The 27,204-nt window shown below is 41.2% G+C and overlaps 1 protein-coding gene and 1 pseudogene across 41 annotated transcripts in view; both read left to right on the forward strand.

Annotated features, from left to right (window-relative positions):
• DLG2 (discs large MAGUK scaffold protein 2) overlaps positions 1-27,204 on the forward strand; it is a 2,077,851-nt gene that overhangs the window by 1,724,558 nt on the left and 326,089 nt on the right. Inside the window, exon 1 of one of the 41 annotated variants that reach the window (XM_067038387.1) lies at positions 10,457-10,576. The exons of 39 other annotated variants lie outside the window; for them this stretch is intronic. In XM_067038387.1, coding sequence (XP_066894488.1) covers positions 10,541-10,576 — 36 coding nt within the window. In that variant the 5' untranslated portion in view covers positions 10,457-10,540. Of the gene's footprint in view, positions 1-10,456; positions 10,577-27,204 lie in introns of those variants that run through there. One more of the 41 variants, XM_067038386.1, reaches the window with a different exon arrangement.
• LOC131759662 (L-lactate dehydrogenase A-like 6A) lies at positions 2,366-4,268 on the forward strand (annotated as a pseudogene).

Below are 27,204 nucleotides of genomic sequence, written 5' to 3' on the forward strand. Positions count from 1 at the left end.
GTACAATAGCCAGGTCATGGATGCAACCTAAATGCCCATCGATAGATGAATGGATAAAGAAGATGTGGTACATATATACAGTGGAATATTACTCAACCATAAAATGGAATGAAATTGGGTCATTTGTAGAGACATGGATGGATCTAGAGACTGTCATGCAGAGTGAAGTAAGTCAGAAAGAGAAAAGCAAATATCGTATATTAATGCATATATGTGGAACCTAGAAAAATGGTACAGATGAACCGGTTTGCAGGGCAGAAATTGAGACACAGATGTAGAGAACAAATGTATGGACACCAAGGGTGGAAGCAGCAGGGGGGAGGGGGTGGTGGAGTGATGAATTGGGCGACTGGGTTTGACATGTATACCCTGATGTGTATAAAATGGATAACTAATAAGAACCTGCTGTATAAAAAATAAAATTCAAAAATTCAAAAAAAAAATCAAAAAATAGCAGGTTAAAAAAAAAGAAATTGAAGGCATGCATTCATGCTTTTTCAGTCTGTTGGTTATAATTTAATCACCAGAATAAAGTTAAAATTCCTCAATACAGCTTTTTTTAGCTTGTCCGGCCTCATCTCTAAAGCTTCTTCCCATTATCTACCTACATTTAATCCATCAAACACTCTCCCCTCCCCAGCCCCTCCTCCTGAATAAGTCTCTTGTATTCATCCTTTAGATCTCAGGCCACTTGTTACACTCTCTAAACACCCTCTTTCACGAATCCCACCCCACCCTCTCAACACACACAGAGATGCCCCCAGGTTAGGTACCCCTCTTAACAGACTCAAATACCCAGTACTTTCCCTAACACAACATTTACCACACTAATTTGTACCGACATATTTAATACTCCATTTTCTCACTAGATTGTAAGCCAGGACAATGTCTGTCTTGTTTACCTGACACATAATAGATATCCTACAAATATTTAATGAATGAATAAATAAAGTTAATTATTTTGTCAGTAGATTCTGAGTGAAGACCTAGTAAAACAATACATGATATTGTATACCTATATTGTGCTGGGCAAGATGTTAGAAACTGTCCCTATAGGTTGACTCTTTAAGGATTACATCTGACAGGAATGTATGTAACCTAAAAGTATTTGAAGAATGTTTTAAGACTGCCTGACATCTTAAAAATAAAAATGTAAAAATGAGTTATATCTTCCATATAACAACCACTAGAGGGCAATGAAAGCCAACTTGGAACATCTTTAAATGGGGAAAAAAAGAATAGTAAAAATGTTTTCCTTGTTAAAATCTGGATAGATGAGCTTATGTTTGGGATAGTTAAAGGACCTGTGGGCTACAGTTTTTGTGATTATGGGTTTAGCGGTTATAATTACCTTTCTGGTGTGGTATTAAAACCTAGATTATCTGTGATAATAACATCACCTTACGTTTTGTGCATTATCTCATTTGAACCTCCCACGACATTAGCAGGGAATATATTATTTTCCCATTTCCCAATGGGGAAAAAAAAACCAACTGAGGTTCAAGAGGTATTAATCCAGTAAGTAGCCATAAGAAACCAAACTACTGGCACAAACCCTATAAATACCTGTTGGTTGCTTAGATTTACCACACATACAAAATCCCTTACTAAGGCAGACAGTCTGGGAGAATACAGTTCCCAAAATTAATTGCACAATTTAGAATGGAGACATATGGCAGCATCTCCTTAGCAAAAGATCTTGTGGTTTTGGGTGACCCCAAGGTAGCCATCTGATGATGATGTCAAAATATTTACCTGGAACCTATTTATAGAAATACAGTGCTGGTGCCTAGAAAGGGGACAAGCTCCTGGCCTTCACACTGGTTAGACCCTTCCTAGGGTTATATGTTCCATTCTAGTTGCTGCATTTTTATAAAGGAATCAAGAAATAACAGACTAGGATTAGTATACAAGATATATTAGAGGGTGAAAGAGAAATTAGGATGTCCTGAAGAGGGTGAGATCAAGGGAGATGGGATTAGCTATAGCTATGCTGAAGCTTGTTGGCTCTGGAGTCAGAAAGTATGGGTATGACTTGGTATCCACACTAAAAAATAGAAAATAAATAATTCCAGGGACCTGGATTGGTTTATTATGCATGTCAAATATGGAAACCAACACAGGTTTGTAAAAGGGTCACTCCAGGATTCACACGCTAGAGAAGAAGCTCCTTGACTGCCTTAGTCTGAGCACATGGGGGAAGTCCTTTTTGGAGGCCTGGGCAAAGCCCCGGGGAGGCCCCTGCATGGTGGGCGTGACTTTGCTCAGTAACAAGATGAGGGGGATGTTAAACCTTCAGAGGATTCCTCCAATCTCTCCCTCCACCTCTTGCATAAGCAGATATGAACTGGGCCCAGGGAGCCCTATGGGTCAGCTGGAGAGCAGGCAGTGCGGGAGTTTTTCTTCACCTGGGAATGGCTTAGTGTCCCCTGCAGGCGACAGGCATTCTGCTGGCCCTTCACCCGTCGCCCATGAATTTATGATGAATTTCACTTCCAAGAAGGTCATTCTTCACAATGAGGTCTCCACTATAGGAAGTGGATCAGTTGGCATGGCCCATGCTACCACCATTTTTTAGAAGGTTTGAATGATGAACTTGCCTTTGTGGATGTTGATGAAGGCAAATTGAAGGGTGAGACACTAGATCTTGAACTTGGCAGTCCTTTTATGAAAATGCCAAATATTGTTTCCAGCAAAGATTATCTTGTCACTGCAATCTCCAATTTAGTGATTATCACAGCAGATGCACACCAGGAAAAAAGAGAAATACCTTAATTTAATCCACTGGAATGTGACTATCTTTAATGATTTCCCATATTATCCAATCTAGTCCCTGTGGCAAAATGATTATCGTTTCTAATCCAGTGGCTATCTTATGTAGCTTGGAAGTTGAATGAATTTCCCAAACTGTGTTATTGGAAGTGGCTATAATCTGGACACTCCCCATGTCCCTCCCTTGATGGGCAAAAGCTTGATATCCACCCTGAAAGCTGTCATGGGTGGATCTTTGGAGATCGTGGAGACTCAAGTGTTCCTGTGTGGAGTTAACATTGCTGATTGCTTTGAAGAATCTGAACCCGGATTTAGGAGCTGATAAAGATCATGTGCAGTGGAAAAATATCTGCAAAGAAGTGACAGCTAATGCCTGTGAGGCTATTGAAATGAAAGGCAATACAGGTGACGCTTGAACAACACAGGTTTAAACTTTTTATTTTTTTAATTTTCTATGTCCTCTCTTCACCTACCATTCTTGACTCAAGCTATTGCAATGCATCTTCTATATTCACAACTCCAGTGAAACTGTTCTCATTAAGATCATTCGTGACTTTCTTAATGAATAAATCTAATGAATGTTTTTAGCCTCCAAATTTTTGTCTTCTCCCCTTAGAAGTAAATGACATCGTTGACTACACCTTCTTTAAAACAGTCACATTCTTTTTCTTTCTTTTTTTTTTTTTTTTTTTTTTTGGCTGCATTGGGTCTTCATTGCTATGCATGGGCTTTCTCTAGTTGTGGTGAGCAGGAGCTACTCTTCGTTGTGGTGAGCAGGCTTCTCATTGCGGTGGCTTCTCTTGTTGCAGAGCACGGACTCTAGGCATGTGGGCTTCAGTAGTTGTGGCAAATGAACTCAGTAGTTGTGGCGCATGGGCATGGGATCTTCCCGGGCCAGGGCTCAAGCCCGTGTCCCCTGCATTGGCAGGTGGATTCTTAACCACTGCGCCACCAGGGAAGCCCCCAGGTTTAAACTTTGCCAGCCTACTTATATGCAGATTTTTTTCTATAGTAAATACTATGGTACTACACTATCTACACAGGATTGGTTGAATTCCCAGATACAAAACCATGGACATGGAGGAACCACGTATATGGAGGGCCTGACTGTTGGTTGTAGGTGGATTTTAAACTTCATAGAGTGCTAGGGCCCCTAACTCTTCCCTCACCCCATGTTGTTCAAGGGTTAACTACTTCTTGGGCCACTGGCCTATCTGTAGCTGATTTAGCAAAAGGTATTTTAACACAGAGCACTCTGAGACCCATCCAGTTTCTACCAATTGTGGACCTCTATGGAATAAATGAAGAAGTATTCCTCAGTGTTCCTTGTACCATGGGGTGAGCATAGTATTACAGAACTTATAAAAGTAAAGCTGAACCCTGACAAGGAGGCCCATTTGGAAAAAAAAAAAAAAAAAAAGTGCAGAAACACTTGGGAAATCAGAAGGAGCTCAAGCTTTAAAGTTTTTTTAAAGCTACCATCTAGAAGTTATTGAAGAAGAAATAGTAGGTATGGGACTGTATATGTTAAACCTACAAATAAACTTGCAACCCTAAAAGTTGGAAACAGGAAAGTGGGTAGAGTGACTCCCCCATTTATTTAGCCCTCCAGCTTTTATTTAATATCCAGATGTCAGATGATACTTATTTTTCACAATCCTAAGTGATTTCATCAAAGGAGATGTGTTCGGTACCTCTAATACATCAGTACTTGTCTTCTATATATATACATATATATATATATATATATATATATATATATATATATATGTAGTTGCCATTTGGTTCGAAAGAATCTATGATGTAGGTTATTATTGTGTTATAGAAATTCTTATTCTAAGCTGGAAAAGAAGAAAAAAATCTAATTCCTTTAAATACATACTAATTATTTTGTTCTGTCTGGCTTATACCTATGTTCATTTATATACTACCTAAAAAGTTATAACTGGGCTTCCCTGGTGGCACAGTGGTTGAGAGTCCGCCTGCCAATGCAGGGGACACGGGTTCATGCCCCGGTCCGGGAAGATCCCACATGCCACCAGAGCGGCTGGGCCTGTGAGCCATGGCCGCTGAGCCTGCGCGTCCAGTGCTTGTGCTCCGCAACGGGAGAGGCCACAACACTGAGAGGCCCGCGTACCACCAAAAAAAAAAGAAAAAAAAAAAAAAAAAGTTATAACTACCTCTACAAGATAAAAAATAAAAGTACTGATATATACACAAAGGAAAAAAAGTGGATCTGGATTCTGACTCTGGACTTATAATTGTGATCTTGGACAATTTACTTCTCTTTCTCAGTTTCCTCATCAACAAAATGATGACTGTGCCTACTTATAGAGCTGTTAGGGAAAAGAATCAAAATAATGCATGTATGTTTAGTGTCACATTTGGAACATGGAAGGATTTGATAAATGCTGGCTCCTTGTTGTTGTGTTGTTAAAGCATTTGCAAGGCCTTTCTGCAGAAATGAATGTAGACTTATTTGTGTTGCCCCAGAAAATGTATCAGAACTCAGAGGCACTAGCTAAAAGCAAGAGTTTGTGAATCTAACAGGTTTGTTTTCAAATCCTGTTTCTACCACAAAACACCTAAGTAATCTTGAACAAGTCACTCAGTCTCATGAGTCTCCATTTTCTCATGTTATGAAACATTTACTGCAGCTCTTCACTGTGCTAAGTAGGTAGGCAGAGTGATAGGGTGTCATTTCACTCCATTGTAGTTAGTCAGCAGGAGGTGAGCTGACCACCCACAGGGCTTGGGAGAGAGTATCCCTGCAGAGGATATCCAATTGAGAGTATTTGTTTCTACTCTTGAAAATGTTGGAAATAAAATTGGTTCTCACATTCAAGTTGTCTTCATCTGGTGTGTCATAAGCTGGTCCTCAAGTGGCCATTCATTCAAAACTCTTTTCCTTGGAATAGCATTTGGCCTTTAAAGTTGACTAGATTCCTTTATTTCCCAAAGAGCAAACTGAAGGAAAAATGTTGGCTTTGGAACCAGAAGATAGTTGAACCCTGCTTTACTGCTAACTGGCTCTGAGACCTTTGGACAATTACTTAGCCTCCCTGAACTAAATCTCGTCTACAAAATAGGGCAGACTCGTACGTCGAAGAATTGTTATGGGGCTTAAATTGTGCCAGGGATAGAACACCCAGCATGCTGCCTGACACAGAGGGGGGTAGTAGGTGGTCCTGCCTTCTTTGACAGTGCCATCAGCAGTCCTAGCGTTCACAGCTCTGTGAGCCAGCCTGGATCACTGGCCTTCTGGTGATCAGCCCATCTCAGCCCAGTGACATTGCTCCAGCCAGCGGAAGCAAACCTCTGGTCCATTTCCCACACTTCTGGTCCATGAACTCCCCCTCCGAGTGTACCTAGGAGTCTAGTGTCCTCATGTTCTTTCTGTCACCCCCTCAGTGAAAACCTACTTCTGTTTCTTGAAAGAAATCAGATGCAGCAGTTCACATTGAAGTTGAATGTCAGGAAAATGGCCAAGTGTTATTGCAACTATATTGAGATTTTAATAGTATTAACAAGCTTAAAGCTAGAGCATTGACTCTCACATGTGGAATTAAAGGATTCCCAATATTCCCTATGAGGAAAGAATTTCAGAAACATAGTAGAGTCCTTCATAGCATGAGTACATTTTTACATTTCAAAGGTGTAGATCACAGCATAAGGCTGTGATCTCTCTGATAGCAAATCCAAATCTTATTTTTATTGATTCCAGTAGATGGCACAGCCTCTGGCAAGTTACAGACATTCAATAAATGTAGACTAGATGGTCTTAAGGCCATGTCAGATGTATAAATATATTTCCCAGCCCACACATTGCTACTAGACACAAGCATAAACCATTTACAGAACACTTGGGAAGACAGAGTTAGAAGAAATAGAAGTACTTTTCTTTGCTTTCGTTTTGATGATAGAGGATGTAAATTCCCTTTACTTGCTAGGGAGAATTTCTTAGAAGAGGGATTTGAATTGGACTTCCCAAGGCCCAGGTGACAGGATCACCTGTGGCTGTAGAGAAGACAGAGTATTCCCAGCCCAGCAGACAGCACAGATGGAAGTTCAAAAGCTACTAGTGCTGATGACAGCACTGGAAGCACTTTTCTGAGTAGCTGCTCTTGGAAACCTGTACCCCAGCATACATTTTCCTATCTTCATTTTAGTTCCCTTTGAACATTTTAAACAATTCTTCTCCCACATATCCTCTCAACACTTCTCCTACACACTCCCAATCCTCCGACTCTCCCACATATGTAGCAAAAGAAAAAAAAAAAAAAAAAGATCTATCTTTCTCTGTTATACTAATTTCGTCTAATCTTTGCTTAGTAATGTATCACAGTCAGAACAAGTTTCAGCTCATTAGCTGAAAATCTTAATGTTGTTCTCTTAAAATAGTCAAAGATTTGCTCTTTTCCTTAACATCCAACAATACATATGGATTTTAATGTCCCTTCCCCCAATGCCTGAGGCTGAAATTTTCACAAACTCAAAATTTGAACCTTCTAAAACTAATCTGGAAAAAAGAACCATGCAGACTTATTCTACCATTTCTTCCTTAATCTAAAAAAGAAATGACATGAATTTTACTCATTAAATATTTTTAACCAGGAAATAACCCAAAAGAACCCAATTTAAAAATTTTATATGACAGTCACATTAAAAAGTACAAAATTGAAATGTGCTTTTAATGGTATCAGTAGTGGTATTAGGTTGAACCATACGAAATTGCCATTTTTGTAGGTCATGTCAATATTGGCAATTTTGTATGGTTCAGACTAATGTGGATTCATATTTCTCTAGTACCCATAGAATCCTCACAGATGTCTTGGTTCTACAACTCTTGAGTAGAGGTTACAGCCATAGATGATATTATGTAAAGAGTTTTCAGAGGGTTCAGACCAAAAAAGCTACCTCTGTTGGTTTATTCTTTAAAAGGATGTTAAACAAAGCAGGTATATTTTCCAGCTTTCCATATTAAAAGTTCCACCATCCATTGAGTAGGTTTTTATATGTATCATCTTATTCAACCAATATGATTCTACAAGTCTTTTGAAGTAGATATTCCTATCATCACTTTGTAGATGTGAAAATGGAGTCTCAGAGCAGGTCACTTGCCCAGGATGACACAGTGGTAAGGAACAGTGCTAAAATTCCAAACCTAAATCTGCGTGGACAAAACCCATACTCTTTCCCCTCTATTACACTGCCCCCACTGATATGGGAAGGAAGGAAGGAAGGAAGGGAGGAAGGGAGGGGGAGAAAGGAAAACAATTCCTCAAAATGAAATACCGGGACTTCCCTGGTGGTCCAGTGGTAAAGAATCACCTTACAATGCAGGAGACGCGGGTTCCATCCCTGGTCAGGGAGCTAAGATCCCACGTGCTGCGGGGCAACTAAGTCTGCGTACCACAACTAGTGAGCTCGCACACCACAGCTAGAGCCCATGTGCCGCAAACTACATAGCCCACACACTCTGAGCCCACGCACCACAACTACAGAGCCCACAGGCCCTGGAGCCCACGCGCCACAACTAGAGAGAAGCCTGCACACCACAACAAAGACCCCGTGCACCACAACTAAGACCTGACACAGCCAAAGTAAAAATAAAATAAATAAACGATAAAGACAATTTAAGAAAAACACTCATGGTTTAAAAACAAATGAAATACCAATTATTATCAGCACTTAATAGTGTGGATACATGTTGAGTTCTTTGCATGAAAACTTTATACAATTAGGCCTTTGAGATGAAATCCTATAAAGTAGGAAATCTTCTTATAGACCCTGAGCTCCTCAAGAACAGAGGCTGTATCTAAATAATCTTGGTATCTGTGGGACATGGGATGGGACCTGAAACAGACTAAGTCCCAAACAAGTACTTCTAGAATGAATGTTTGAGTGAGTAAATAAATGAATGACTTTTACAATGGAGGGAGGCAGAATAGGTACATAGCTCTTTGCAGAATCAAACATCTTACTATATATATTTATATATATATATATTTTTTTTTAACCAGATGATTGAGTCACAGAGTCATAACTCTGAATGGGACTTCATGGACTCCCTTGAACAATATTTGTTTGTTTAATAAATGAAGGAAGTAAAGCATAAAATTCCAAAGCTAATTGGTAAAGAAGCTAGAGCCACATCCACTGAGTATTCTTGAAAATATACTATCCCTGGATTTTGCCACCTATCAGAACGTAAAAGCACTAATCTGAAATAGTGAATTATCCTAACCTATCTATATTTTGATACGTAGGATATATATGTGAATATACATACATTATGTGAATATACATATACACACATATAAATAATTGCAGAACAATTTACTTTAAGGAAATATGAAAGTTAACTGGGTTTGTTTTTGTGTTTTGTGTTTGTGGTTTTTTTGCACACAGAATTAATAAAAATCAAGATTAGGCAGGAATTTCTAGATGGCAGAAAGCCAAATACAAGCTTTTTGCTTTGCGAACCCCACCCATTTACTAATCCTAAAGTGGATTAGTGCTGCAGAAAGGAAGTTTACATGGCCAGACACCCACAAGCCAGCAGAAAAGAAAACAAAAAGGTCACTTTTCATACATACAACAGATACTTTTACATGCATTATCCTGAAAAGTACATTGTACAGTTCCACATACTTTTTCTTAGTGATTTATGCTTTTACACACATTTATTCTGTCTCCTATTCATCAAAAAAGAAAAAAACACACCTTTTTCCTAGTTTACCTGACTTTCTCATTATACCTGACTTTGAGGACAAGCACTATTTAGAACAGATACATTCCCTGCAAATGGGTGGCGTGCAAGCATAATCTAATCTAATATTCACAGTTTTCTATCTGTCATTTCACATGTCTCCAGTGTGACTTTTCTCCCAGTGCTTTTCAACCCTGTATTTTGTATCTGAGGTTCATACTAAAATTATATCAACGCAGTGACGTTTTCATGCTTGCTGACAAAGGCTGGGTAAGAAAAGAAGGCTACCATGGAGGTGATGTAAACCTTGAGCTATGCACATGCTCAAAAGCTCAAAGTTAAGCTGCTGACTGGCTGGTACTAGGTAAGGAACAAGGGGCAAATGAGGAGGTGCATTTGGAATCTAGAACATTCAGCCTGTAACAACAATTTTAAGGAGTGTAAGCATTCAATAAGTTCCTTGATATATAGCAGGGCTCTACATTAAACAAGAACAAATGGGTTTAAAAAATATATTTTACAGCAGCTCCATGGCCCTATAAATCCTAGGGAGCTTCCCCAGAAGCCCAATGTAGCAAAACCCTAACTTAAGCTTTGTCTTTGACTTAGAGTCACAGAGCATTAAATATAAACAAGACAGCCTGAGATGGCATTTCAAAATGGGAGCAAAGAATTTTATTTCAGTTCAGGAGCAAGTTCCTCTGGTTTGCCTGCATTTGACAGCTAACTAAATGTTTCAGTTTATTAATGTTGGAATGAGAAAATTTTTTTATTAGCATAATTATAGGCTCTTGAAGCAAGTCAGTTTGGACTTCAAAGGGGCGACCAATTCCAGAACCTCTGCATTAGGTTGTAGACACAATAAGTCGTAGGCTGTCCTCCCAAAGGAGCAGGAGAAATCAACCAGAGAAGCGAGAAAAGTATGTAGCAAGAAAGCAGATCAGTCAGAAGGAGGGGGTAGGAGAAAGGCGAGAGAAATCAGCAGCAGGAGGAGGGAATAGAGAGAGCCACCGAGGAGAGGTAAGGAAGCGGGAAGCAAAGGCAATGTAGTCACAGATGCAGCTGCAGAGAGATCACGAGAGGATCACGGAGGTGAGACCCTGATGGGGGAGGAAGGAAAAGGAAGAGTGGGGGAGAGCGAGAAAGGGAGAATCAAGGGATTCCACCTCTGCAGGGCAGTGGATGTGGTAACGTTTCCAGGTGTCTAGGTATTTGGCCAAAGAGAAAACTGCAATAGAAAACTGCATGCACGGGCTTCCCTGGTCGCACAAGTGGTTGAGGTGCCGCCTGCCGATGCAGGGGACACGGGTTCGTGCACAGGTCCGGGAAGATCCCACATGCCGCAGAGCAGCTGGGCCCGTGAGCCATGGCTGCTGAGCCTGCGCGTCTGGAGCCTGTGCTCCGCAACGGGAGAGGCCACGACAGTGAGAGGCCTGCGTACCAAAAAAAAGAAAAAAGAAAAAAAAAAAACTGCATGCAATACTAAATGGTGAAGGAAAAAGATAGAGGAAGGAGATTTTCAAGAATCTGGAATGACATGTCTGGGTTCTGCGGAACTCCCAGTGCCAAGAACAGCAAAGGCTAGTTTTGTATACATTACTGTGACGCTGGCAACTCTTAGGGCAGCGGCTGGAGTCTGCGAGTTGGGGTCTCAGACAGCTCGAGCGCTGCGTCTTCTTCTGCCGCCTCCCACACCCCTTACCGAGTTAATGCTGGTCGTCCTCTCAGGCTGTGGCTGAGCCTGAAGCGGTCAGCCTGCAGCCAGCCTTTCAGGGAACCAGCCCAAGTGCAGAGTACAGTTCAAGGAGTGAACTGGGCGGGGAGGCGCTGAACTTGGCCACAGGAACATAAAAGGCTCTGACGTTGATTGAGGTGCTGGGGGGGCCGTGGGAGGAGTCGAGCTCCCCTTAATGCCCAAAGTGGGGGAGCTGCTAAGGGGGCTGGCCCCTGCACTGGCCAATGGGAGCTGAAGGAGCGACCCCTAGAAAGCAGGCCTGTGACAACATGCCTAGAGGGGGCGGTTTAAGGAGATGGAAAGGCAAAGTGGCCCACAGGTACTTGCCGGAGCTGGGGCGGCTGTTAGAAGGCATCCTTTTGTGGTACGTGGTATAGGGGATGGCGGGGAGGAGGGGGGAGGCATCCACTGAGCAGCACTCTGGCACAGGTGCCTGTCAGAGTGTCGCCTGCAGCCTGAGGCTAGAGGCAGCCAGTATGTATTATAGGAGGAGAAGGCAGCTTAAGTGTAGGGGAGAAAGCATGCAGTTAGTATAGCACAGACTGGAGCTCTTATCCCAGCTCTGCTGGCTTGGAAGCTTTTAACCTCTCTGTGCCTCAGTTTCCTCCTGTAAAAGTTAAGCTCAGCAAAGTTCTTGAGAGAATTTGCAATAACAAGCCCAGCACAGTACCCAGTACCCTCTTGCTCAATATTCCAGTACTAGTATTATCTTTATTAGTAAGCTCCTTCCACATTTAAATTTCTGGTCACAGTTTAAGGAAAGCCGATTTCACTGGATTTCTTCCCTCTTTCGTCCCTCTCTCTTTCCTGTCTCATCTCCTGATTCTTTCTCCCTCCTTCCCATTATTTACTGAGCATTTACATTGTGCTAGGAACTGCACCATGGCGGTGAAACCTGATTTCTTGATGATTTTTCTCTAACTATGGGAGTGTGGCTTTTCGGCTCTGTTCACATCCAGAGCTCTGGCAACTAACCATGGAAACTTAGATTTTGCTGGGGAGTTGTTTTCTGTAGGGAGCTGGGTTCTGTGTGCTAAATTGGGAGGGCTGGAAGGAGGGAATTGGTTAGTAATTAGAAAAGATTTAAATGACTGAAAATACCTCCCTGACTGTGTAAATGGAAAATTTTCTGATGCTTACAATATTCACTTGGGATTGATGGTAAAAGACCGCACACAGCCTTGGCTAATTTATGAAGCCCCAATATATGCTTAAAGGAACAAAGGAAGTGAGGAAGGAGAGGTAATTCCAGAAGAAGCTGTTCTTCCTCACTCCTTTGATTTTATGCAGTTTGTCTTTTCAGAAGAGTTTTGAACTGATTCTGTTGCTTCTTCCAGTTCTCCAAATGACCAGAAAGAAACTTTTTAAGAAAATCACTGACTCAGAGTTAAGGCTATATTTTGTGTGGTCCAGTTACCACTTCCCAAAAGAGGCCACATTCAAGATGGCGGCTCCAGCATAGAAAACCCCACCCTACAAGGAAAGCTGATTGCCTCCTTGTCAGGGTCCTGCATATCTCCTCCACTCATTCTCATCTCATCACTTTCTTTTCTAGTTGGTCTTCTTTTCATTATTAGCCACTGAAATTGGCCACCAATTTTTTGGTAAGCTGGTTAAGAATTCTTGTTTTTAGAGGAATAGGACTCTCAAGTCCTCTTCAGAGAAAAGGAAGAAATTCATCAGGCACATGTAATTGCAATCATCCTCCAATAGTTTGTGAGGAAGGGAATTTGTGCCACATCCTAGGAATACATGTGGATTAAAACAATGGCTGGAACCGCCCTCATGAGGCTTACAGTCTAGTTGGTGACATTTACTCATAAAAAGGTAATTTAATGGAAAAAGAAAGCAAATTATACAATACAGTGTCAGTTGACTTATTTTTTAAAATAATAACTATATTTGGAGGTAAATATATGTGCTTGTGTACCTATATACAGTTGACCCTTGAACAACATGGATTTGGACTACACGGGTCCACTTATACACAGATTTTTTTCCAATAAATATAGTATATTCCATCATTTGGATATACCAGCTACTATTCTAGACATCAGGAATATAGCTGGGGATATTATTTATATATGTGTGGAAAAAAATGTGTAGAAGTCATATATTTATTATCAGTGGTTACCTAAAAGTTAGAGTAGAAAGGAGATATTTATTTGCTTTTCTTCTGTGTTGTTTTAATTATTTGAAATGAGCCTGAGTTATTTCTATGCCTTAAAAAATAATAATAAAACATTAAAGGACAATGAAAATTAAAACAACACACAAGAGTAAGTAAATTGAATTATCTCCTTCTTTTTATTTAGATAATCTTTCTACAGGTAATCATTAGATTACCAGCTAATGATTCTAGAAAAAACAGAGAATTAGAAAATTACCATTTTCCAACCCTCAATAAAATAATTGTTTCAGGCAAGCATAGTCAGTAGATGCTATAAAAAAAATTGAGATGAAAGTTTATTGGAAAAAGGATATGCACATGGTTTCAAAAATCACCCCACAGATTTGTGTTTACAAAGGTGCCTTGAGAATGGAGAGATCTGGTGTTCCTTAACCAAGGGGCCAAACTTTGTATCACCAATAGTGAGACAATCTCACATTTTGTCCTCGGAATGTGATACAGTGAGAAGTAGACAATATTACTCACAAGATTTTGTGACAAAATATTTTACCTGATTCTGATCAGGAAGAAACAATTAGACAAATCTAGAATTGGAAACAGTCTATAAGCATCTGGCCTGAACTCAAAAAGAAAAAAAGAAAAGGAAGCGAGGGAGGAAGGGAGGAAGGGAGAAAGAAAAGAGGAAAAAATGAAGAAATAGAGGGAGGGAAGAAGAAAGGAAGGAAGGAAGGAAGGAAGGAAGGAAGGAAGGAAGGAAGGAAGGAAGGAAGGAAGGAAGGAAGGAAGGAAGGAATGGAGAAAGAGAGAGAGAGAGAGAGAGAGAGGGAGGAAAAGAAAGGAAGGAAGGAAGAAAACCTTGCTTTGATCTTCAATTGAAGAGAAAAAAACTATAGAAGACATTTTGAGGACAGTTAAGGAAATTTGAATAGGTACAGTATATTGGATCATATAGAATTACCATTAACTTTCTTAGGTGTAACAATGGTAATGTGGTTATATAGCAAATATCTTTACATTGAGGAGTTGTTTTGCTGTATGTTAGGTTGGAAGTGGCCTGATGTCTGCCACATGTTTCAAATGGTTCAGGAAAAAAGGTGTGTGTGTTTATGTGTCTCTTCTCTCTTCTGAGCCAGATAGATAGATAGATAGATAGCAATCGAGAGAGAGAGAGAGAGAGAGAGAGAGAGAGAGAGAGAGAGAGAGAGAGATAGGCAAAGAAAGAGAGGAGGGGGAGAGAGAGAGAGACAGATAGGCAAAGAAAGAGAGGAGGGAGAGAGAGAGAGTAAACATGCCAAAATATTAGCAACTGTTAGATCTTGATGAAAATATGGAGTTTCATTGTTCTGTTCTTTCAATTTTTCTGTAGTTTGAATTTTTCAAAACAAATAGTTGGGAGGGAGTTTGCTGCAATAGTCTAGATCAAGACTTAGGGCTAAGGTAGTAAATTAGAAAAAAAAGAACAAAAGTAAAAGATATTTTGAAGGGAAAATAGATTAATAAATATCATTTCTCAATGAAAGTGGTAAATACAGTTCAATTTTCAATATTTTTGTCTGTGCAGATCTCCTCCTTTTGATTTGGCTGGTGAAACAATTGGAAAGAGAAAATTTAAGAGCCCTTGACACAGTTTGCTTGAACTCAGAAAAACTGTTTCTGGGAGCTTTTAGACAGTGACATGATGAGCTTATTTTTAGGTGAGGAATAAGTAAGATAAACGCTAAGATGTATTTATGGACAACAGTCAGATGCCAAGATACACATAAGCCCAAACACAAAAGAATATCATTATCCTGAGGAGCTATAGTGAAACAAACACCAGGGGAGTCCTGCCTGCAGCAGCCAGAATTTGAGTTTTGTGTTAACGGATTTTGACCAAGATAATTCCATTAGCACCTTATTCCTACTCAAGCCTTTCAGATGCTTTAGAAATGTACCATTTGACAGGGGTGTCTCTGGAGACAGTTTTTTCCTTCCTTTAAAACTGATTTTAATGCTTATTAATAAGGTCAACAGAGCGGAGGGGTAGGGAGACCAAGAACCTCTTTCACATACCCTATAATCTCATTAAGGTTCATTTGGAATTAGCATATTTATGTGAAAAATGGTGTTGACCCAGTATTTCTTATTGCAGGTGCTATTGCATTTTTGGAAGGACAGTTTTTCACTGTGTGTGACTGTGCCAGAGTTTGCAGGACTTAACATGCCTGAGCCTTGCATGATTAACGCCGATGCTGATCCCAAACTCTGACATTTTAAGAACAAAAAATACCTAACTCTTCCCCACATTTCCATAGTCAGTTGAGAATTTCTGGTAGATTCTAGGTCACTGAGGGCAGAAGCATTGCTTTTTCCCCCAGTGCATCCCCAAAACTTAGTACAATGAAGACACTCAGTAAATACTGAATGGATTTATATAATGTTTGAAAATTTGATTATTCAAATTTATTCGGTTTTCCTATAAACATTACTATATTTTTAATCTTCCTTAGTAGCCCTTTTTGTTTTTTATTGTCGAAGTAACACAAACCTCAAATTCAATAGTTAAAACTTTTTCAATAACTTTAAAATTGTTCTTACAATACGTGTTCACTTAAAAATTATTCAGATTCTACCTTAAAAAACTAAAAATAGAACTACCATATGACACAGCAATCCCATTGCTGGGCATATACCCTGAGAAAACCATAATTCAAAAAGACACATGCACCCCAATGTTCACTGCAGCACTGTTTACAATAGCCAGGACATGGAAGCAACCTAAATGTCCATCGGCAGACGAATGGAGAAAGATGTACATATATACAATGGAATATTACTCAGCCATAAAAAGGAACAAAATTGGGTCATTTGTAGAGATGTGGATGGACCTCGAGTCTGTCATACACAGTGTAATCAGAAAGAGAAAAACAAATATATATTAATGCATGTGGAATCTAGAAAATGGTACAGATAAACCCATTTGCAGGGCAGGAATAGAGGCGCAGACATAGAGAATGGATGTGTGGACTCGGAGTGGGGGAAGGGAGTCTGGGATGAACTGGGAGATTGGAACTGACGTATATACACTACCATGTGTAAAACAGAGAGTTAGTGGGAACCTGCTGTATAGCACAAGGAGCTCAGCTTGGTGCTCTACGGTGACCTAGATGGGTGGGACGGGTGGGGGGAGGTCCAAGAGGGAGGGGACATGTGTATACATACAGCTGATTCACTTCACTGTACAGCAGAAACTAACACAGCATTGTAAAGCAACTATATCCCAATAAAGAAAAAAAGAAACCCAGAAAATTAAGTTTTTTTAAAATATTGAATACTTGCAATCAGTGCACTGATTTCAAAGGGGAGGATATGCTGAGCAAACTCAGAAGTTTGCTTCTCAAACCATTCATCAGAGAAAGACCTCAGCTTCAAATCTGACCCCAACCTAATGGAATCTGTAAGTCTGGAATTACACACACATCTATCCCAGAACAGAGAGCTTAGAGGGTGAGGTGAGAAGCAGATCTTGAGGGCAAGAGTTTAGCCTCGTGCCCCAGAGTTTGACCCTTTGCCTGAGCACTTCTGGCACTTGGGTGATGTGGAGGTGAGTGATTCTTCAGCAAAAATGTTTTCAAGGGCATTGAGACGGAGGGCCGGGGGGCTTCAAAGATACCTCCGGTGTGATACCTACAGCCCAACACGGTTCTGAGAGACACTAGTATCAACAGAGACCTGTGCATAAAGTGCAGTATGGTGGACAGAGCCCTGGAATGAAGAGAATGGGTCAGTCGTGGGTTGTATGGGTGACTGTTCTCATGCTCATGTGTTCCTTTCCAAAGTATAACTTAAAGGAAGTTCCCGAGCCATTCTGCCAAATCCTAATTGGTGATAGAACCCCAAAGGGCCAGAGAGTTTGTAAATCAGCAGTCACAGCACAACTAGAAACAGAAATCAAATTTAGCCTGAATGAAGAGCCAGCAAGAGTGCATAGGAGGCCAAAGAGCTACATTTCCATGAGAGGTGCCCACATCTGACTGATCATCTGTCATTAGACAGCTTTTTTTTTTTTAACATCTTTATTGGAGTATAATTGCTTTACAATGGTGTGTTAGTTTCTGCTTTATAACAAAGTGAATCAGATTATATATATATATATATATATATATATATATATATATATACACACACACACACACACACATATATCCCCATATCTCCTCCCTCTTGTGTCTCCCTCCCACCCTCCCTATCCCACCCCTCTAGGTAGACACAGCTTCTTTTAAAATAAAAATTTGGGGTCTCACTCTCAAAGATTCTGATTCAGTGAGTCCAGTTTAACCATCCATTCTCCCCCTAGATGACAAATTCCTTCTGAAAAGGACTCTGATTATAACCTGGCTCATAATAATTATGTAATAAATGGTTGTCAAATAAATTTTAATGATTTAAATAAAATCGATGTGTTCTAATAGTTATAATCATTTATTAATTCAAGAAACATCATTAGGTATCTATGTAGTGCTCCAGGTATTAGAGGTATGGATGTAAAAGAGACAAAGTCCCTACTCACAGGAAGCTTTCCTTAGAGTGGGTGAGATGACAAAGGAGTAAAATATCAGGTGGGCCTAAGTTCTATAAGAAATTAAAACAGGATGTTAAAGATAGGCTGGAAGCTTACTTTAAATGGGGTAGTCAGCAAAGAGCTCTCTGAGGAATTGGGCTTTAAGCTGAGAATTGTGAAAATGAGGGATCAAATGTGAGAAGAGCTAGAGAAAAGCAGTACAGTCAGAAAGACAGCAGATATACAAGGGCCCAAAGGCTGGAGAGAACTGGCTTTAAGTGAAGCAGAATGAAGGTCATTGTGCCTGTAGGGCAGAGAAGGCGGCAAACAGTGGAATGAGATGGAATCAGAAGAATGGGTGGAAGCCATGGCTAGGCATTTGGATTTTATTCAAAGTACAGCAAGAAGCCAATGGAAAAAAATTAGCAGGAGAGAGGCATGATCTAAAATACCTTTTGAAAAGATCATTTTGTCTGTTGGGTCGAAAATGGAGAAGAATGGGGGAGCCACAGTGAGAGCAGGGAGTCCAGTCAAGAGACTATTGCAGTATCGCCAGGAGAAATGGTGGCTTGGCCAAGGGGGATAGGGGTGGAGTTAGAGAAAAGGGAGTGAAATTGAAATACTGCTTGGAGCTAGAAATAGACATGCTGACGGACTATATGAAGGAGGTGGGAGGGAAAGAGAATTAAGGTTGGTTGGCATGTAGGTTCTTGGTTGAGTGGTTTGAGTGCTGGATGGTGGTATTACTATTTACTGAAAGTGGGAAAACTCCCAAGAAACAGGTTTCCAGGAAAAAATTAAGAGTTTGATTTTGAGCCTGATGAGTTTGAAAAATCTTGGACATTCAACTGGAGATATCAGGTAAGCAAATAGATCTATAAGTCTAGGCTTAAGGGAAAAGTCAGAGCTGGAGATACTAATATCATATATAATATAAGGTTTCACCTATTTTTGCGTACATATTCGTATAAAGATACTTACTTTGTTACTCAGAACACATGAATCCTAAAAGTTATTTATTGTGTTTTGGCCTGTAGTAAGTTGGGTTTGGATGGCCAAATTACACCTTATCATTTTCAGTTAAAGACTCCAAAATGATCAGTTCTCTACAAATGTCCTAGTAAACCAAAACATTTTTAAAGCTTTTTTTTTTTAAATATATGCCTACTTTTGCATCAGCAAGCCAAATATAAAAGGGATGTTAATTTTAACTGCTAAGACATGTAAATATCCAATGTCAGTTTTTCATTTTGCCTCTGCTCCAGGAAGATTCTGGTCTTGAGCTTTTATGCAACAACTGTCAGAAATGTTTTCACTTGAAACCAAGTACAACAGCCTCCAGGAGGAGAAGGGGACTTAACTAGAAATTTCCACTTCAAATACAATGTATAGTTCATTCACTCTGGGATGTGCTGGAGGGTGTTTGAAAAGTTTAATGCTGAATGAATGTTTTTCTCAAGCTGTCAACAAAATACATATTAAGCATAGAATATATTTGTTTATTAATCACTAGAAGGGACCTCAGGTTTTTAGCGTGAGGCTCTCTTTCTAGATGAAGAAACTGAGTCCCAGCGAGGAAAAGGGACTTCCCAAAGTGAAATAAGCTAACAGCAGGATGGGACAAACACTCGGGTCTTTAACTCCTAGGACTGTGCTTTCCAGAGTACCATGCTTCCTCTTCCAATGCCTATAATCTTAGCACTTCTCCTTGGCCTGCTAAGTCTTTACTGATATAATTTTACACTAGTCCAGGTCATCCTCTTATTTTGTGAGCGTCAGTGGAAGGGGTCAGTAATAGTTAATAATTATATGTCCTTACTATATACCAGACACTGCCGTAAGTATTTTATATGTATTAACTAATCTATCCTATACCAACTCTGTGAAGTGGGTACTCTTATTAGCCACATTTTGTACAGCAAGCCTCTTCTATATCTGGGTCTAGTCAGATCAGGGTACTGATCTGACTAGGATCATTAGGAATACCAAGAATAAAATGATTATTAAAATTAACTATTTCTCAGGACTTTCCTGGTGGTCCAGTGGCTAAGACTCCGCGCTTCCAATGCAGGGGGCGCGGTTCGGTCCCTGGTCAGGGAGAAAGGATCCCGCATGCTGCACTGCGTGGCCCAAAAAAAAAAAAAAAAAAAAAAAGAGAGAGAGCAAAAATAACTACTTCTCTAAGCTTCAGATAGATATTTCCCAACTGCCTGTAAAATTGTAGACGCCCAATAGACACAGCAAACTCTACAAACAAAATGCACTATCCTCTCATCCAGACCCACTTTCCACCCTGTGTTCCCATTTTGATTAATGGTATCATCACCCCTCTAACCACCTTCTCATCTCCCATTTCTCATCCACTCAACACTATAAATACTATTTAAACTCTATTTGTTTCCCAGAAGTATTTGAGAAGAATAGCTGTATAGAACCTCCCTCTGTGTCCTCTCTCAAGTCTACACTTATTTCCCACCCTCAATTCCATTCTTATTTTTCTAATTCAGGCCTTCATCATCTACTGTTTAGTATTGCAATAGTCTCCCATCTTGTTATCCTATTTTTGATTACTTAGTTCTCCAACCCCAACTTTTCACTGTTGCCATAGTTATCCTTCCCCAAACACAAATCAAACCGTGTTAAATGCCTTTGTAAAACCCTCCCCCGGCCACTTATTGACCAAACCTCTTAAACTCAAAGAGGCATTCTGCTGGCACCATTTTCCCCTTCTCTCTCTCCATGCCAGCCACGCCAGCATGCTCTGGAGTCAAGATTGAATGGGATATTTATAGTTTCCTTGCTTCCTTCACAAGTATGTGATAAAGATCACTTAATACATGTAAATGCTTTTATTACATTTGTTTGTTTATATCTCACCTTGTTCAGTTAAAAAAAAAAAGTGAGGTGGGAAAACAGTTTACTAACTGTAAAATACTTTGAGATGTTATTTTTAAGCCATGGAAATCATTGAATTTTGAACTACCAGGGACCCTAGAGATGGTGGGAGTCCAGCACCTTCTATTTTCTTCAGCGGCTCATTAGCTGGCCTGAGTTAAGTTAGTGACAGAGTTAGCAATAGAACCCAAATTTCCATCTCACTATATCACATCACTTCAGGAAATTACAAAATAGATTTTTTTTCCCCTCTTGAGAAAAGATGGAGCCTTCTACATTGATTTAATTCACTGGTAATATATCTGGTCATTTTACTATCCCCATACTCTCTAAATAAAGTAGAAATTGTTAGGATTCCACCCCAGTTTCTTCCCAGCTGCCCCCTGTGACATACCAGCAAGACCCCCAACTGTGAAGTAATTTGCTTGAAACAGTCCTCAGTGTTCTGCACCTGACTAATTTTAATTGAAATCCGGTGCCAATTATCTAGCCCTTTCCCACTGGGTCAGCCCTTTGTATTTTTTTTCACAATTAACAATTCAGTTAAATGTGTAGTTCTTAGCTACTCTTATTCCAAGACAATCTTATACCAAATCTATCCTTTGATTTCATTATTGCTGATAAAAGCCATTTGGAAGTCCTCATTTAATAGATAATGGATATGTACCTACCCAACGTGCCAGGTGTTCCGTTGAGTACTTTATTTGCATTATGTTAATCATCCTTACAGCAACCCAGCAAAATAAGGGTTACTATCTTAGTTGACTGAAGCTCAAAGGGGTTAAGTAACTTACCCAAGGTCACAGAGTTGGTAAATCATGGCACCAAGATTTGAATTGTGGCCTTCTCAAGTCTAAACCCTGTGTTCATTCCATGACAGTTTTCAGAGCAGGTAGATGACAAGAGCTAGGATGGAAAACTTCAGCAACCATGAGCAGTGGTGCTGCCTTCTGAGAACCATCTCCAAAGGGATCCATTCAACTTGGGAGGCCCCCAACAGTGAGAGGCCCACGAACCGCAAAAAAAAAAAAAAAAAAAAAAAAAGCTGAGGAATGGCTCCCTATTTCAGTGAAGATAAACTGTAAATTCACTTAATATGTCATGGTTAGGAATGTTGACCCTTAAACCAGATTGCCTGGGTTTAATTCCTGGCTTTGCCATATATTAGCAGTGGAACCTTGGACAAGTATTGAATCTGCCTTTGCCCCAGTGTTCTCTATAAAATGGGCACGTATGTGTTCTTACCTCATAGAGCTGTGGTCAAGGTTAAGGAAATTGATGTGATTGATATGTAGGAAACGCTTAGAACAGTGCCTGCCACAGAGTAAATATGTACATGTGAGTTATCACCACTACCATCATCATCACCTTCATTTCTCCTGCCTCACATCTCATCTCTTTCCCACTCTGATTTCTCCCCTCTCTGCCCTTTAGTAACAACTACTTTCTTTTCTTCACGTGTGCCAGACCGCCTCTCACCTCCAGACCTTCATATCTGCCTCCCTCTCTGCATGGAATACTCTCGCTACTCCTCTGCTCACCCCTCGTTCCACAGCCCTGCATGGACACCCCGCACCCATCCTCACTTGGATGACTCATTCAGATGTCATTTCTGATGTCACTTCCTCCAGAAAACCTTCTGATACCTCCTCATACCTAGCAGGGGCCCTTCCTTTGGGTCTCAGAGCACTCTGATCTTATCCTGTCATAGCTCTTAACCACTAGGTGCTTAATCGTGTGTTTACCTGTCACTGTCCTCCACTGAATGGTAAACTGCTTGACAATGGCTATGGGTCACTCTAGTTCACGCCTTCCCTTAAGTTGGAAAAGGAAATGACAAAAATGGATATTTTAAAGAAATGGATTTTTTTTTGTCAGCACTGTATTTAGCTCTAGATACTACACCAGGTGTGCGTTAAAGAATAATAGCGTAAGAGAGCTTCCATTTTGCCATAACTGACCTCACGTGCACTCAGGTGAGTCTGATGAGGCATTAAATAATAACAAGATGCTAGAAATAACACTTATAAGAGCCATCCCAAAATGAAGCAGACACTCTAGAAAAAGAGAGAGTTCCCTGTCACTGGAGGTATGCAAGTAGAAACAAATGGTCACTTGGTGAGAATGATAGGGAGGGAAAGGAAAGGGAATGAGGTCGTTTAACCTAGAAAAGAGAAAACCATCTTCAAATGTTAGATAGAGGACCATAGAAAAGAAGCAGTCCTAGAAAAGAACAAATATTCTGTCAGCCCTCAGAGGGCGGAACTAGAACCAGGAGGTGGAAAGTACCAGGAAGATTATTTAGATTCTACACAAAGATCTTTTGTTTGTATCACTAGAGCTGACCCCAAGTGGATTTGCCTGAAAGACAGTGAGTTCTTCATCAGGTGAAGCCAGTGTCAAATCAGCTTGGATGACCATTTGCCGGGGATAATGTAGTGAGATTATTCACTCACTCACTTACTTATTCGGTCACTCCCCTCTTCAGTTATTACACACCTACAATCTACCAGGCACTATGCTAGAGTCTCAAGCTCCAATAAAACAAGCTCCTATCTTCAGGAGCTCACAAGTAAGCACATTCCACAAGTCCATTCAGCCGCAACCTCTAGAGGAGGGCGGCCAAGGGAATGGAGTAGAAAAGCCCCCAAGCTCACCTCCTTTCATGAGCACACCAAAGTCACAGCTATCTGCAGGACAACCATCAGTGAAAAAGACTGAAACCTACCAGAAAAGACCTTCTACAGCTACAGATATGAAGAAACCACAACGAGACCGGTAGGAGCGGGGTGGGGGGCGGGGGACTGGTGATATAATCAAATCCCCTACCCACCCGGGGCTGGCAACCCAAAAGCTGGAGAATAATTATATTGCAGTTGCTCTTCCACAGGAGTGAGAGTTCTGAGCCCCCCGTCAGGCTCCCCAGCCCAAAGGTCTGGCACCAGGAAAGTGAGCTCCCAGAGCATTTGGCTTTGAAGACCAGCGGGGCTTAATTGCAGGAGCCCCACAGGACTGGGGGAAATAGAGACTTCACTCTCAAAGGGCGCACACAAAATCTCCCACGCGCCAGGAACAAGGGCAAAAGCAGTCATCTGATAGGAACTTGGGTCAGACCTACCTGCTGGCCTTGGAGAGTCTCCCGGAGAATCAGAGGGGCCGCTGCCGGGCCGCAGGGCAGCCATACTTGGGAGCGCATTCTCCCGCAGCGTCAGCCGAGCTGGCGGCGCCAGGTGGGACCCTCCCACTACCTCATTAGCCCAAGATCTGGCCCCGCCCAACAGCCTACTGGAGATGGTGCTGGGACGCCTCAGGCCAAACAACTTATCTGAGCGGGGAAACAGCCCCACCCATCAGCAGACCGGCTGCGTAAAGACTCAAAGAGTCTACAGCTGCCTCTGGACATGCCTCTAGACACAGCCCAGCCCACCAGAGAGTCAAGACCCAGCTCCAACCACCAGTGAGCAGGCACCGGCCCCTCCTGCCAGGAAGCCTGAACAAGCCTCTAGACCCACCAGGGGGCAGACACCAGAAGCAGGAAAACCACCACCTCACAATGCAGGCCAGATCCTACCTTGGGTCCAGCTGGGCCCTGGCTCTGCCCACTAGCAGGCCTATACAACCTTCCAGACACCTGGACCCCATACCCAACTGTGTCAGGAACCAGCCCCCCTCAACCAATGATCTTAAACGAGTTTGGGGATCCCTGGGACCTGCAGCCAGACTCCAAGAACCAGCTCTGCCTGCCAGTACTCTGGCACTAACCCCAGGATCTGGCTTCACTAGTGGGTGGGCAACAGCCCCAGAGTCTTCAGGACCCTGACTCCACCACCAGTGAGGCAGCACTAGCCCCAAGGCCCCCTAGGTTTCTGCAACCAGCCACCTTGTGACCAGGCCCCACTAAACAGCAGCCAGCAGCATCCATACAAGGCAGGTCCTGGCAGCCAACCAGGCCTACCGGACCACCCACATAACCTGCTGCAACAGAAGGACTCATGCAGCCCTCTTAGGGCTAGAGCATATAGCTTGGGTGACAAGAGGGGAGTGCACTGCTAGGATGCATAGGGTGCCTCCTACAGAGGGCCACTTCTCCAACCTACCACAGACATAAAAATACCAACAGCAACTTAGATAAAATGAGGCAACAAAGGAATATTCCAGATGAAAGGACAAGATAAAACCCTAGAAGAGCTAAGTGGAGTGGAGATAGGCAATCAAGATGACCAAAGAACTCGGGAGGAAAATGGATGCACAGAGCAAGAAGTTAGTTTTTAACAGAGTTAGAAAATACAGAGAACGACCAAAGAGAGATGAAGTATACAAAAACTGAAGTGAAAAATATACTAGAAGGAATCAGTAGTAGACTAAATGATTCAGAAGAATGGATCAGTGAGCCGGAAGACAGAGTAGTGGAAATCATGGCCACTGAACAGAAAAAAAGAAAGAAAGAAAGAAAAGGGAATGAAAAGAAATGAAGACAGTTGAAGAGACCTCTGAGACAACATTAAGTACACTAATATTCACATTATAGGGGTCCCCAAAGGAGAAGAAACAGAGAAAGTACCTGAGAAAATATCTGAAGAGATAACAGCTGAAAACCTCCCTAACCTGGGAAAGGAAACAGTCACCCAAGTCCAGGAAGCACAGAATGTCCCATACAGAATTAATCCAAAGACGAACACACCAAGACACACTGTAATCAAAATGACAAATATTAAAGATAAAAGAGAGAATACGGAAAGCAACAAGGGAAAAGCAACAAATAACATACAAGGGAATCCCCATAAGGTTATCAGCTGATTTTTCAGCAAACTCTGCAGGTCAGAAGGGAGTGGCATGATATATTTAAAGTGATGAAAGGGAAAAGCTTACAACCAAGAATACCCAGCAAGGCTCTATTCAGATTTGATGGAGAAATCAAAAGTTCTACAGACTGAATCTTTGAGGACTAGGAGAAGTTTTCCAAGTGAGGAAGAGATGAAAAATTATGTTCTAAGTAGGGAAAATAGCATGTGCAGAGATGCAGAAATGCCTGAATCAGAGAAATGAAAAAGGTCCAACATGGTGGGAGGACAATGTGGTTGAATCAGCTTAAAGGTATACATCATACATGAAGAGGGTCACAAAGGCTCTCTCCATTTCCAAAATTCTGATTCTGATATCCTTTCTATAATACTAAGAAATAGTCACATATTTCTGGAGAACATTGAATCATTTATTCAGGGACTCCCTGGAGCCCCAGGCCAGGGGCCCTAGTGGCTGAAATAGCAAATAGTTCTCATCTTTTAAAAACACAAAGAAAAAGTGTTGACTCTGGACGTGGTCCACCATTCACCTTCACAGTAGCATCTGAAAAAACCCTACAACTACTTGAATCAACTAGAAGTGCTAAATTTCTATCTATCAGCAACATGGTTGTGAAAAGGATGTTATAACAAATAGAATTTAATTTTTTCTATGATCTAATGACAGTTGTATATATAAGGAGATAGCAATAGATGGAATTTTCTAGCCTACTCAAAGCCTTTGGCTTCAGCCCTATACCATCTGATCACCATAGGCTGAGCCATGATGTCTAAACCAGGTTGCTTGGGCTGTGGTAGAGTGGACCAGCCGCACCCAGTTGTGTGCTGCAGTCTCAGGGAGCTTGAAAGTCAAGTTTCTCCTCAGAACTGGATAGGTTATTAAAGGGAGAACAGTGGGAATTGGTAGTTAAGAGCTCAAGCGTTTTAGATAGGCTGTTTCAAATCCTTAACCTCAAAAAAAAAAAAAAAAAAAACCTTAACCTCTTCCAACTACTTAACTTTGAACAAGTTAGTAATTTTCTCTGAGCTCTGTTTTTTTTTTTTTATAATGATACCTTTCTTTTTTATTATTTATTTTTATTTTTGGCTGCATTGGGTCTTCGTTGCTGCACGCGGGCTCTCTCTAGTTGCGGCGAGCAGGGGCTACTCTTCATTGCAGTGCACGGGCTTCTCATTGCCGTGGCTTCTCTTGTTGCGGAGCACGGGCTCTAGGCAGGCGGGCTTCAGTAGTTGTGGCTCGTGGGCTCAGTAGTTGTGGCTCACGGGCTCTAGAGCGCAGGCTCACTAGTTGTGGCGCACAGGCTTAATTGCTCCGTGGCATGTGGGATCTTCCCAGCCCAGGGATAGAACCCGTGTCCCCTGCATTGGCAGGCGGATTCCCTGCACCACCAGGGAAGTCCTGAGCTCTGTTTTCTTATTTGTAAAGTCAGAAAAATAATCTCAAGGTCCTGAGAATTAAACAAGATATTGTATAAAAATCCCCTATATATATATGAGCATGCCTCATGCTGTTATCAATGATTATCATTGTTAATCTCAGCAGTAACGAATGGCGTCCAATCTCCCAGTCCATGCTTTAAGAAGAGAAAATTAAAGCTGAAGTAGAAAAATAGAAAT

This window comes from Kogia breviceps, chromosome 7, assembly GCF_026419965.1.
Source record: "Kogia breviceps isolate mKogBre1 chromosome 7, mKogBre1 haplotype 1, whole genome shotgun sequence".
Lineage (NCBI taxonomy): Eukaryota > Metazoa > Chordata > Mammalia > Artiodactyla > Physeteridae > Kogia > Kogia breviceps.